Source organism: Geotrypetes seraphini, chromosome 4, assembly GCF_902459505.1.
Source record: "Geotrypetes seraphini chromosome 4, aGeoSer1.1, whole genome shotgun sequence".
Classification (NCBI taxonomy): Eukaryota; Metazoa; Chordata; class Amphibia; order Gymnophiona; family Dermophiidae; genus Geotrypetes; species Geotrypetes seraphini.
In genome coordinates this window covers 281347949-281362099 of record NC_047087.1, presented here as the reverse complement: position 1 = coordinate 281362099, position 14151 = coordinate 281347949, and the positions used below count along the sequence as shown (strand labels likewise).

At 39.4% G+C, this 14151-nt stretch overlaps 1 protein-coding gene across 1 annotated transcript in view; it reads right to left on the bottom strand.

Moving 5' to 3' along the window:
• Nucleotides 1–10076: 10076 nt before the first annotated feature.
• Nucleotides 10077–14151, bottom strand: part of LOC117359008 (protein STIP1 homolog) — a 123072-nt gene continuing 118997 nt past the window's right edge. The window contains exon 17 of the mRNA XM_033941065.1: nucleotides 10077–10792. Coding sequence (XP_033796956.1) covers nucleotides 10779–10792 — 14 coding nt within the window. The 3' untranslated portion in view covers nucleotides 10077–10778. The remainder of the gene's footprint in view (nucleotides 10793–14151) is intronic.

Genomic DNA, 14151 nt, shown 5'->3' with positions numbered 1-14151 from the left:
GCTTGAAAATTACTATTAAAAATAGGCCTAACTAATATACCCCATACTATGCCATACTATAAACTGTTCCAGACAAACTACTGGACATGTGGTAGGCAAAATGTGGGTGTACTCAGGTGTGGCCTGCCAAGTTTACACTTAAATTTCTGCTAGAAATTGATTTTATGTCCATTTTTTATTTATAATATTACAGTATTTCTTATATTTGTTTCAGGATGTGTGGAAACCATTAACAAAGTATTGTTAAAATTAATTTGAAATTGTTTCCCTTATTACTTATCGATTTAAGGGGTAGAGAGGGGGGAAATTTAATTATTACATGTTTTATATGATAATGGAATATAAGGGTGGGTGGGGTGGGAAAAGGGAAGGGATATGTTTTTATGTAATATATCAATGATTGTAAGTGATGTAGTTAATGTTAATCTGAATGAATATATTTAACACTTAATGTAATTTTGAAAATGAATAAAGAATTTTTTTTAAAAAAATATTTGTTTTCTGGTTGCTTGAGTGCTGATTGATTCGACTGTGTGTATAATCAATGGAACTAATAAGCAACATATACATCTAAGTATCAGCATTTGCACATCCAGGTTGTGAAATACCTACTTATATGTTTTAAAGTGCTGACATTTAGGGCTCCTTTTACTAAGCTGCGATAGTGGTTTTAGCGCGCGCTAGATGCTAATGCCAGGTAACGTAGATGCTAACGTAGCGCAGGTTTAGCGCACACTAAAATTCTGCGTGCGCTAAAAACGCTATTGCAGCTTAGTAAAAGGAGCCCTTAGTTATGTATGAGCACCATTTTGGAAACTCACACATGTAAGTTTCCCAATTAAGCACAGATTCCTTTTTTTTTTTTTGGGGGGGGGGAGGGGGGCACTGGTGGATTAACCTTTTCCTATCGTGTGTCCCGGCTGACGGGACATTCCAAAAATGTTGTTGCCATCGTATGTCTCATGGCATGGGACATACTGTACATGACAGGAACACAAAATATTTGAATTTACAGACTTATGACTTATTTACATTATGTTTACAATAGCCGTAAATGATAATGGCGAATAAATACAAAACTTTGCTAAAATAATTACGATTGAAACCAGCGTAACGTAAAATTTATTACAATAGGAAAAGGTTAACTGGACAACCATGTCTGAAAAAGCATGGAAGTGCAGTAGGACGTCCATTATCCAGATTAACCTCAGCAGAGAGCAATATTGATCATAGAAATTCCAGATGATTAGATATTCCATTTCGAAAAGAGCACACTTTTGAGCATTACGTTAAGCATTATTTTTTTGCTTTTAATAATAAATAGGTTAAAAAAACCCCACCAAACTACTTGTGATGTTATAACATCTTTTACTGTATATTAGGCATGTGATACAAAGACTATGACAAAAAATATTTAAAAACTAAAGAAGCTTTCCAGATAATTGGACTCCCGCATAATTGGCGTCCTACTGCACCATATTTAGACCTTGTTTCAACATGGCTAACGCCTATTCAAGCTAGGTAAAAGAGATTGGACTTCTTAATATTTCCCCCTCCCCACAAACAGATCCCATCACTTGTACCTCTGCATATGCCTTAAAGTTCTTGCAGTGCAACCAGTGATCCCATCCCTTTGGAATGCCCTCCCCTCCCACCTACGCTTAGAGAACTCTTACAACATTTAAGGCCTCACCAGTTTCAATCAAGGATGAATTGTCCACTTTAGATTCTGTATAACTTTCTTGCTCTTTCCTATCAAGCGTATTTTGTCCTCTGATGTATCCACTTAGTTGCAAATTTTTCTTAAAATCTGCAAATATTTTCCAGTCTGACTGTCCAAAATTTCACTTATTCTCAACTGAAAATGTCTCAGAACAGCACATTGTAGCACTCTGCTAATCAATTTATTTTCATCAAAATAGATTCTACTTATTTTCTATTTATTTCCTAGTCAATTCCTTAGTCAACGGGAGTGGCTCACTTGTGGAGGTAGTAGGAAAAAAAAAAAAAAAAAAGACAGATTCCAGGTAGGCTTGGAAAAGTAGGTACAGTGCAGTACTGGGCATAATCATTACATCTGATAAAGGCCAATTTAAACACAAGGGTATTATTTTAATGAAGTTTGTTCAGTAAAAGTTGGATCGAGCAAAACAGTTTGGTGAATGCTGGACACGAGGATGTCCTCTACCATAACCTTAGTGATGCCATCACCATTTGTTAGAACTAGATTGTGGTCATCTCTCAAGTGTATTATCTAGTTGGTTGAAAAATGCTTCTTGCCTCTGCACTTTTCAATCTATATGTGGAAGGATTTAGCACCTTCATTAAAACAGCACCTCATCAGGGCATATTGTTCTTAGGATGGCTTTTTATCAGGTCCATATCTGCCTCTTCCCCTCTTCTTGGAGGAATACAATATACTTTATTCAGTGTATTTGAAGAAAACTTAAGCACATCAATTAAATATCCTAAAAATATCTACAGGTGATTTCCCAGGAGTCTCAGGAAAATTCAAGAGATGAAGATTTAATCTTCTATTATAATTATCACGAGGAAATGGGACATATACTAATCACTCCCATCCCAAAAGATCGCGACCTTTTCCTAACAGGTCCTCTCGGAAATTTCTTAGCAAACTGTATATTTTATATATTCGCTTAGCAAACTGTAGTTTACATTTCTGCTTTCTTAAAGTTTCTGTACTCTATATTCCCTCTATCTGCATATTGTAACTCGCTGAATGTCCAGCTCTCTTGAATGTAAACCACCTAGAAGTCGCAAGATTGTGGCGGCATAGAAGAATAAAGTTATTATTAGTTCAATCTTTCTATGTCTACCTATTTTATCTTTAATCCATTTTGCCTCATACTAAATGTAAGGGGGTTGTTAAAGTGGTCCCTCAACCAGCAAAACTTCTCTCTTCTGCAGCAGTCAGTTGCTCAATATGCGACTATGGCTCCCCTCCCCCCTCCCCATTGAATCTGGAGAAGTTTTCTCAACGGTAGCCTCGGGTGAAGAGACTGGATGATATACTGTTCCCTCTGTGAAACCATGCACTAAGGAACCTGTAGCAGCAGTGGAGTTTTCCTCAGCAGAAGTTGCCTGTTTGAAAGCTCCAACAGGGGCAAGTTTGTGCAGAATTTTCCAGAGCAAATGAATATTGGGCGAGAAGCCGGCAGGTAGTAAGACACCTGTGGCAGTGTCACTGGAGAGCTTTCTAGATGTTGGACTCAAGGGTGGTAACATCAACAAAAGAAGCATTAACTCTCGTGAGTAAAACTGACAATCAAGGAATTTAGAGAGAACTACAAGAGTTGTTTGAAAAGTTTGGTAAAAATAGTAAGTTAAACACATTTTTTTTTGGGGGGGGCGGGGGGAAATATTGTGTTTAATTTCTCAAGGTAGTCTTGATTAAGGGCTATTAAGTTCTTCTTCACCCAGAGGGTGGTGGACACCTGGAATGCGCTTCCAGAGGAGGTGGTTGAGCAGAGTACGATTTTGGGTTTCAAAAAGGGATTGGACGAGTTCCTGAAGGGAAAGGGGATCCAGGGTTACAATTAGAGGGTTACTATACAGTACAAAATGCTCTTGAGTAATAGATCACTACAGGTCATTGACCTGGGGGGCCGCTGCGGGAGCGGACTGCTGGGCATGACGGTCTGACTCGGCAGAGGCAATGCTTATGTGCTTAGTCCAGCGCATTTCCAATTTTTTTTCATCCTGTCAGAAAAATAGGTTTGGTCAAACTTTGCAAAATACTCATTGACAGTATTGATGACATCCTCATTTGACAAAAATGTCTTCCCACTGAGCCAAATTTTTAAGTTTGGAAACAGGAAAATGTCAGACGGGGCCAAGTCTGGGGAATAGGGAGGATGAAGAATCAATTCGATATGATGGCTGATGTGTAGGATGGCACATTGTCCTGGTGAAAGGGCACTTTTTTGTGCACCAGTCTTGGCTGTTTTCCTTCAACTCATCTTTCAAATGGTCCAACAATGCTGCATAATAGGCTCCTGTTATTGTTCTACCCTTTTCCAAGTAGTCGATCAGAATTAAACTAAACTTTAGGCTTATATACCGTCTCTTTTCTATAAAGATAGAGCTTGGCACGGTTTACAGAAAATTAAAAAGAATACAATAGGAATAGAGATAATATGGAGGGAAGCGAAGTTTACAATTTTGAAAAAAGCCAAGTTTTAGAATTCAATTCAAATGTGCCTGTGTTGTTTTTAAACTTCTCTATGGAATATTTGACTCTTTGGTCCCTTTACTCTCAGATCCTGCTACTTGAGGAATACACAGAGATATAAATTGTTGTTCCCCTCTTTCAAGGGAATTAAATCTGTTGGTAAGCTCAGTCAGTCCTTTGCTTTTAAGTTGGTAGAAACTTGGAATGGACTCCCCGACTATTAGACTGATAGGTCAGCTCCAACGATTTCGTAGTCATAAGAACTTTGCTGTTTTCAAAATATTTAAACGGTTTATCCATGGAATCAACTGACAGCATTGTAAGATCCATTTTTATGACAGATTAACTAATCTCTTTTCTTTTACGAATGCGTATTCTGGTCTTGACCACGAGTCAAGCTCTGTCGAGAGATGACCAGGTATATAAACTGAAGACTAGATTAGATTAATTGGAGAGAGCCCAGATCATGCAACTGGACAGGAAAATTATTCCAGAGCTCAGTAATTTTGAAGAGACTTCCCTAATTTACCAGTATAGATGATGCCTTTTAGCGTAGGAAAACATAATTTAAGTTTTTTAGTAGGTCTGGTGATCTCAGATCTTGCAGTCCCAAAAAAAAGTGAGCATCACCTTCCTAGTTGACAAAGCGGTCTCCGCCTTCTTTGGTGCACTTTCATCAGTTGTTGTACATTGCTTTGACTTGGATGTGTTGTGGTGGATCCAAGTTTTGTCCACAGTCATGAATCAGCACAAAAATTCCTGTGAATTGATTAAACATTGCTAAACACTGCATTGAAATGCCCTTTCATACAATCAACAATCATGGCACCCATTGCGCACACTGCTATTTCATGTGAAATTTTTCATGCAGGATATTGTGCACTCATTCACTTGAAATGCTTACAGTCTCAATAATCTTGCTTTTCACTTGGCAGTCTTCCATAATGATACAATGCATTTTTTCCAATCATATCCTTCGTGGTGACCTCAACTGGGCATCTGGAGTGCACTTCAATGCATGTATGGCCAATTTAAACTCATTTATTCACAAATAAATAGTCTTCATGAACTTCAGCCAACTTAGCTTTGATCTGCGGGGCCGTCTACGTCTTCAAATAAAAATATTTCATCACTGCACGGAACTTGATTTTTTTCCATTTTTGTGATGTGAACGTTGTCGATTCAAATGGCTGTCAAACGTTAACTGTGGCGCCATCTCATGGAAATTTACCAAACTTTCTTTCATTTCAGAATGCACTATATTAGTAATAAAGATTATATTTTGTGTGTGTTTGGGGGGGGGCAAGAATGGGTCTGTGATGTCAATATCTTTTTCAGTACACCAAATTCAAATAATGTTGCCATGTTTAGATGTTTCATTAACACATAAGAACATAAGCAGTGCTTCTGCTGGGTCAGACCAAAGGTCCATCACGCCCAGCAGTCCGCTCACGCGGTGCCCATCAGGTCTAGGATTTGCATAGTAATCATCTATCTGTACCCTTCAATCCCCTTCTCCTTCAGGAAATCATCCAATCCTGATTTGGATTTAGTTCTATTACCTCCTCAATTCTCAAGTTATTCAAGAATAAGCAGGATTAGTCCCAATCTACAGAACTTCCACACTAAACCTTACAAAGGGCAGTGAAAATTGTTCTGATATTTTTCAAATGTCTTGTCCTTAACCTGGGGTATTGCCTGGAGTGGGAGTAAAATTTTCCTAACAAAATATACAGTGCAGCAATAGTGTAAATATTTCAAAAACACTTTAATGTACTGTACATCTATAATACAGTGGTTTATAACAGCAACCAAATAAACATTAGGGAACACTCTTTTTTACACATAAATATTTGGCATCCAATACCATTACAGTTATTGGTTCCAAAACATTTTCATGTTTACAGTTCAGATTTCTTGTCTTTTTACTAACAGAAGAACTCTAAGAAAATAACAATCTGATTTGACATTGGATATAAAGTGCCAATGGCTCACACTGGTTAAAAATCTGAAGCTGTCCATTTAAACCAAGTACAAAACATAATTGTGAAGAAAGTTGTGCAAAGAGCTATTTTTAGAGTGATTTCTGCACCCAGTTTTAAAGTCTGGACCACTATAAAATACGGTATCAGTATCCTGTCAGCATGAAGTTTCTAGAGTACGTCAGGCCACAAAGGTTAAAATGAATATGTGTAATAAATATTACAGGTACTGCTGCCACCTAGTGGTTGCTGACCATGCTAGCACTTGTATCCCCATAACTGCTAATTCTTCTGTTAAGAATAAGCTCCTATCATGTGGGTATATCTGCTTTATACTTATAAAGAATGTACAGCATTATGATGTACACAAATCTTTTCATGATGCAGACCCTGAAATCAGTTGTATGCTTCAGCAATGCAAGAAACTAATGTCTTTCTTTTTAAAGGGGAATTTTCAGTAAAATTTTAGAAGGCACTGCTGAAACACAAAATAAGACTAGCATGTGGTAATGAAACTGTGGCTTGGATTCCAAGCAGAAGCTCTCTCAGCATATCTCAGCATCCAAAATCCAAATAGTCTAACCAGGACTGAAATGACAGGCCAGATCACTGGAAAAACTAAAATCTCCAACAACCAAAAGAAGATAGCAGCAAAACGAAAATTCTAAAATCACCATACCACTAAATTTCAACTTAAAAGGAAAGGGCTACTGCTTATTTTGAAAATCAAAAAATGTTGAGATAAAGACCACAAATGCCCAAACTATGGGGCTAGATTCACTAAACCCACCAATCGTGTACCAACCCAATTTTCCTCTGACCCAATTCACTAATCTTAGTGCCGATCAAATTCTGATCCGATTAAATCCGATCCACACATGCAAATGAGGGGAAATGGCATGCAAATTTAGTCGGTAGTAATTCACTAAACATTTTCAGGCACACCAACTGGGCTGGCTGACCCAAAAGCAAGAGACTGCTGAAGACTAGTCGCTTCTGCAAAAACCCTGTTCTCTGCCCTGACTCTCCCGCTCTTGCCACCCCCGACTCAGTGTTTTCAACCCACAGGTTAAAGCGGGGCTGCACTACACTGTGTTCTGTTAAGTTCCAGAACACGCCGCAGTGCAGCCCCGCTTTAAACCCGCAGGTTAAAACCATGGTGAGTAATAGTAACATGAATTTGTCCCACCAAAAACAGCTATGGAATTTTCAGTACTAGAACAGCAGAGTGCTGCAGGCCAGGATTGATGGAGACCGAAAATGAGAGCTAAAATCACAGTAAGAGAACAGGATTCTTACTTTCTCTTTGTGGGATAAAGCAGGGTGGATAAACTTCCTATAGAGCACACTGCTCCTTTGCTGTATGGAGACAAGAGTCAAACAAGAAATGCCATCTTCATCCCAAAAAAGAAACAGAGCAAAAAAAAAACAAAAAAAAACATGACGAGAAAGCGCATGCGCAGACCATCTACAGGCAAAGAAGATGGTCTGCATGTGCGTCAGGATCACTCTTCAGCGATCAAGCACAGAGTATGTGGCGCCGAATGGCCTAATTTGCATGCGGGCGTGTTGTGTATCAGTCGGCCGGCCACAGAGCGGATCAGATCGTCCACGGAGCGCTAAGGTAAGTGAATCAAGCCCTCTATCTCAGGCAAAAAGATTCAAATACTAGCAGGGCACTTCCAAACACTTCACACGTCAATAATGGAAGAAAGGAGAGTCTAAACATACAAGTCTTCAAAATACAGGTGCTTACGTAAGTATTGATCAACAAACAGGAAAGCCATGAAATTCTGTTTTAGAGTTGGAAATTTTGCAGATAAGTTGAATATTCTTTGATTATATGTGACCACAGTCCATGGCTTTTTGTTGATCAATACTTATGTAGATATCTTTTTTGAGGACCTGTACGTTTAGACTCTGCCTTTTACATTATTAATGTGTGGCGTTTGGGGGTTTTTTTAACCTATAATTCAGAGCACTCTGCCAGCATTGAAATATTTTGTTTCAGGTGGTCTGGTTATCTGAGGTCTTTTTTTCCCTCCACATTTTTTTTATTTTCAACATAACCAGTAGCCTTAATGTTATAAATTGAAATTAATTGTGCAAAATTATTTTTTGATTTTGAAATTAAAAAATTCCTAAAAAGGTTCTTATTTATAAACAGATTGTCCATGTACCTTCAGAGAACAGCAATGTTACTCCATTTTTCTTGGGTGGATCTATTAAGCAATCAAGTGCATCTCCCCCTAGTGCTTGATGTATCATTTTCTTGGCAATAATGCTCTTAAAAAAGAAAGGCCAACTAGTAAGCTGGCATAGACACTTGTCACAGTACAACTCTCACATGGTTTGCGTAACACAGAAAGGAAGAGAAATATACCTTCAAATAAAACAAGGATACATTATCAACTATTAGCACCCCGATATATAAACAGGCAATACATGAAAGAAATGATTAGTAGAGTTAGACTAGCACGGCAGATTAATAACTGAGCTGAAAGGAAATCCTCAGGGGGGCACATTTTGGTTGTGGGAAAGGGGGTTTCAGCACTTCTGGTGAAAAGTCTAATTGGAGTATGCTTACAGTTAGAAAAATCTGTCCATATAATACACAACTTATTCCATGAAGGTTCCTATGAAACTGTCTTAGCAAGTACTTAAAACACTAGGACAACCCATAATCACTTTAATTCTGTTTGAGCTTCAAAAACACCCTGAAAACTAAAGGAATGTACCCGTCTGCTTTGGAAACACTTTTGTATCTAAGTGTAAGTCTGGGACAAAAGGCTAAGAGCTACAACAAATCAGAATTGGGTTATTATGACACACAGTCAAGGAGGAATTCCGTTGACAAGGGCAGCTTCTATCTCCATCTGGTGAAAGTTACTGTCACCACTTCATGGGTCTTAGTTTTGGAAGGATGTTTTTCCTTTGGCAATAATGATGAAATAACATGAACAGAAGGATCAGTTTTACATGTTTTCATTTCTATTCCTCCTTGCATTGAAAACAATTTGGGTCACAATAGGAATCATATATCAATGTGAATTATTACTCTTAGGCCTGAACCATTGCTGTAAAACTGGATTATAGGACTTCAACATGCAGTGAGTTGTTACACCTGCAAAGAATGGTGTCAGGTCATAAGCACGCCGGGACAAAGGCGCGTGCAGACAATTGAGCGCAGCGCGGAGGCGCGTGCTGCACAAAATTACTGTTTTTACGGCTCCGACGGGGAGGGCGTGGGGGGTGAACCCCCCACTTTACTTAATAGAGATCGCGCCGCGTTGTGGGGGGTTGTAACCCCCCACATTTTACTGAAAACTTTATTTTTTCCCTGTTTTTAGGGACTGAAGAAGCTGGGGCTGTTCTCCCTGGAAAAGCGGAGACTCAGAGGAGATATGATAGAGACCTTCAAGATCCTGAGGGGCATCGAAAAGGTTGACAAGGACAGATTTTTCAATTTGAAAGAAACCACAAGAACAAGGGGACACTCGATGAAATTGAAGGGGGACAGGAGGTTTAGAACAAACGCAAGGAAATTCTTTTTCACACAGAGGGTGGTGGACACATGGAACACCCTTCCGGAGGCCGTGATAGGAAATAGCACAGTACAGGGTTTCAAGGAAGACCTGGATAGGTTCCTAGAGGACAAAGGGATTGAGGGGTACAGATAAGAGCAGTGGAAGATTTAGAGATAAGTGTAGAGGTAGGTATAAAATTAGTCAGGGACCGATGCTCAGGCAATATGCCTGATGGGCCACCGCATGAGCGGACCGCTGAACGGGATGGACCTCTGGTCTGCCCCGGCGGAGGCGACTACTTATGTTCTTATGTTACAACCCCCCACAACACCAGCGCAATCTCTATTAAGTAAACTGGGGGTGCTCCCCAACAAAACCCCCCGTCGGAGCCCCTAAAAACTGTAATTTTCTTCATTGCGCGCCTCCGTCTTGCGCTCAGTTGTTGGCGCGTGCCTTTGTCTTTCGCCGACTTGTCTATGAACCGCAAAGAATACAATGATTGGAATGTGGTGTGTGAACTTTTAGCTACAGCAACGTTTCCTAGTATGGGGAATATGAGATGCCCTGGGTAACTGACTTAGTGGAAGAAAAGCACTCCATAACGCTGATGAAAATTTGAACTAAACTTAAAAAAAAAAAAAAATTCTAGCTGAAAAAAATTTCTATGCAAAAATTAGAAATATCGGTTCTCCACACAGATACATCCACACAGATATGTGCAAGTATTATGTATACTCTAAATGCACATCTAGAAAAGTATGCAGAAAGAAAGGCACAGGGATGTCACCTCATGGTGACAGTCACTTACTTGATCAACTGGGTCACTGTGTTGGTCCCTGTTAATTCACAGTTTAAGTCTGCTAAAAGCAGGATTCATACTTTCCCAACAATTTATTACACATGATTACTTATACTACAATTTAGTATGAATAATCTTAGAATCCTACTTTTGAGGAGCAAGAACTTTACACCCTACATTATTAGTTTGATGCGCACTCTTCAGAAGCACAAGGTCTGCATAATGCTACGCAGATCAAAACTCCCTCAGGTTGCTGATTAAATTTTCATTTTCTGCCATCAAAGGAAACCTGCTAGATGGAAACAAAAGGGTCTGTCAATGTTTGGAGACACCTTAGAATGGAACAAATACAAGGACTAGAACAGTTTTGGCACTTCAATCTTCTGAGCAGTCTCTAGAATGGTGTCGTCTCTTATGAGAGAACTGGCAAAACAATCTTCAGAGCATGCCTTAAATTGTAGTGAAATAAGGGGATTTAATCCTATGAATTATACTACAAAGAAGCTTATCGGAGAAAATGTCAAGTGTTTGAAGTCTCTAGAAAAATAGTACCGGAATGGATTCTTAGTCCTTAAGAGTCTCTAGAAATCTGCTGGTGTAAGGGACTTCAATTTAACCAATCTCATTGGCGTGAAATATTTTACAAATGCATCAGCTTGATGGAGTTCCAGTTTGGCATTTTTATAAAGAGGATGGCACAAGGGAATTTCCATCTTTTGAATCTTCAGAATGACAAAGACGTGATCTATGCATAAACGGTTAATTTTATCACAGAGTACCTATAAAAATGTTCAAATGTATCTACTTTCTGTATATTTTACAAAGGCAGCATAGAAGCCTATGTGCCTTTATATAATAGGCACCCAGAACTATTACCAAAAGCACATAAATGCTCCTCTGTGAATTTAAACACACATAGTTGCTCCTGTCTCAAAAGGGTGTACATTGTGCATATATGCATGTAATTGCAATAGTGTCTTTTTACACCCAACCCATGTAAAAATGTATACTTCTGTCAGGACGGATACTTGTATGCACTTATTCATCTGCACTATTCTATATGCAGAAAATGTGTTTTATAATTATCCCCATTATAACCATTGCCATTTGTTTATATAATTAGAGTTGCCAATATTTAAAAAAGTTGCAATAAAAGTATATTTAGAATGAAGTTACTCATTTGACTTCAAACATCTGGTAGACTTGTTTGAATAAAATAAAATTTATTCTAACCTGCTAATTTTCTTTCCTTGAATTCTATTAGACCAGTCCTGACAAATAGATGACATCACACAACAAGCAAATGGCGGCAGCGAACACAGACTTCAGTGACATTATCACTAGCACAAGGCACAGCACAGGAACCTGTCAGTTCCTACTCTTACATTAACTTCATGAAATTTTTAAAAAACCATCTTTTTAAGAACTTTTTAGTAAGTCAGTTGTCAAAATTCCTCTTTTTTTCTCTTTGAATACTTTTTATTATAGAATTGTCATTTCACTGCGTATGTGCAGTTCTCTTTCTTGTAAACCATGCTGAGCTGTGAGGTTTTGCGGTATATAAGATTACTGTTATGTTATGTAACACAGAATACTTTTGACAAAACAGATCAATAGAACTTGAAAAACATGCATCATCAGAATTAACATTTTTCAACATAACATGTTAACATGATGTAGCGACCTTATAGATTCTCTTAAGGGATAATTCTCAAAAGGATACCTAAATTAGACACAGGACAGAATGTATTAAGCACAAATTCCATATTGACAATTGCACACGCGATTACTGTTATGCAATATAGGCCAGATTCGATAAATGATGCCTAAAATATAGGCGTCGGATATGCTTCTATGAAAACGGTGTCCAGTGCTACTCTAGAAAATATAGACTCACGTTCTAGAATCGTGCCAAGCGGCACCTTAAGAATTCTACTGCATCTATATGTTCAGGCATCAATTACAGAACTGCTCATTTTTAGGGCGTCTAACAAATTTATAAAGGCGTTGTCTATTGAATCACCCAAGATTGCTCTGTGCATTTGGCAACAGGGGTCCTAAACACAAAAAGAACTTTCTCCCTGGAGAGGTTAGGATTCTTGTCACCCAGGTGGGTGCCAACTATGATGCCCTGTTTGGGAGAGAAGCCGATAGGATTGGCACAGAGGGTCAGCAGGCTATCTGGAACCAGATCTGCAATGAGAATGATGCCAGTTACCATCAATACTGTGAGGTAGAGGCATTACAAAATGCTGGCGGGCAATGGGGAGGCAAGTCCGGCAGAAGGTGGAGATGACTGCTGCACAGGGTCCTGGTAGTCGGCTTCAACTGAATGCCCTGGAGAGGGAGATACTGAGCATAGCTGGGCCTGGAACACCAGCTGGTGTGGGAGGCATGGACACTTCTCAGAGACGCGCAGGTAAGACAACCATTACCTGTTTTCATACAGGAAATGTGGTGGCACTCCTGCAAGTTAATATGTGGGGTATGTGGCACATGTTCCTTATCTCAAACTCACACCTATTGCCTAAGGAGGGGACCCTACCCTGCATGATACCTTTTCCCTCCCCATCTGTGAACGAAGGCCTATTGTGCTGATAACCAAGACCTATTGTGCTGATAACCTGCGGCACTCCACTGATCACTTCCGACGTTTCGGAGGGAGTACCATTTACCACTACCCTTTGAAGTCTGCCACTGAGCCAGTCTTTAACCCATGCAGTCAATGTTTCTCCTAGTCCCAACGAACTCATCTTGTTCAGTAACCTACGATGTGGGACACTTCAAAAGCCTTACTGAAGTCCAAATACACGACATCCAGGGACTCTCCCATATCTAGCTTTTCCGTTACCCAGTCAAAGAAGCTGATCAGATTGGACTGGCAGGACCTTCCCTTTGTAAATCCTTGCTGGTGGAGATCCCTCAGTCTCTCATCGTATCTAATTTGTGTTTAATCAACTTTTCCATAAGTTTACACAAAACTGATGTGAAACTTACCGGTTTGTAATTTGCAGTCTCCGACCTGCATCCCTTTTTGTGGAGCGGAATGACGTTAGCTGTTTTCCAGTCCAATGGGACTTTTCCCGTTCCTTTGGCACCTTGAAGCCAACAGTTTCACTGTGTTTGAAAGCCAATGTTCCATCAGGGATGGCACCCCAGTACAGGCCCGTCTCATCAGCATTGAAAACGTTGCATGGTTCATATCCACCAATGACTGATAGTAACACTTCTATGACCCATCTTTCTGCACCAAACTCATCCGGATCTTGTTTTTCGCCATGCTGCTTCTTAAATTTTATGCCATTATGAACTTTCCACCTCTCTAGCCATCCGTTTGTTACTTTGAAGTCTTCAAAGCCCAGTTCTTCGGATAGCTGTGCTGCTTTCTCCATCAGCAGAGGCCCACTGATTGGCAGTTGACGACTTCTAGCTTCAGCAAACCATCACAGCAATGTCTGTTCAACTTCTCCAGCCTTCTCAATTCTTTTCCGTTTTCTAGTAGGATTGCTGTTGTTTTGCCAGTATTTCAATATGGCATGCTTTTTTTTTTTTTGTAAATCCGAGAAATCTGGCTAGGATGAAAGCTGTAATGTTTTGCAATAGAGACCTGACTCTCCAGTTGATCAAGTCTCTTTAAGACATTGACACGCT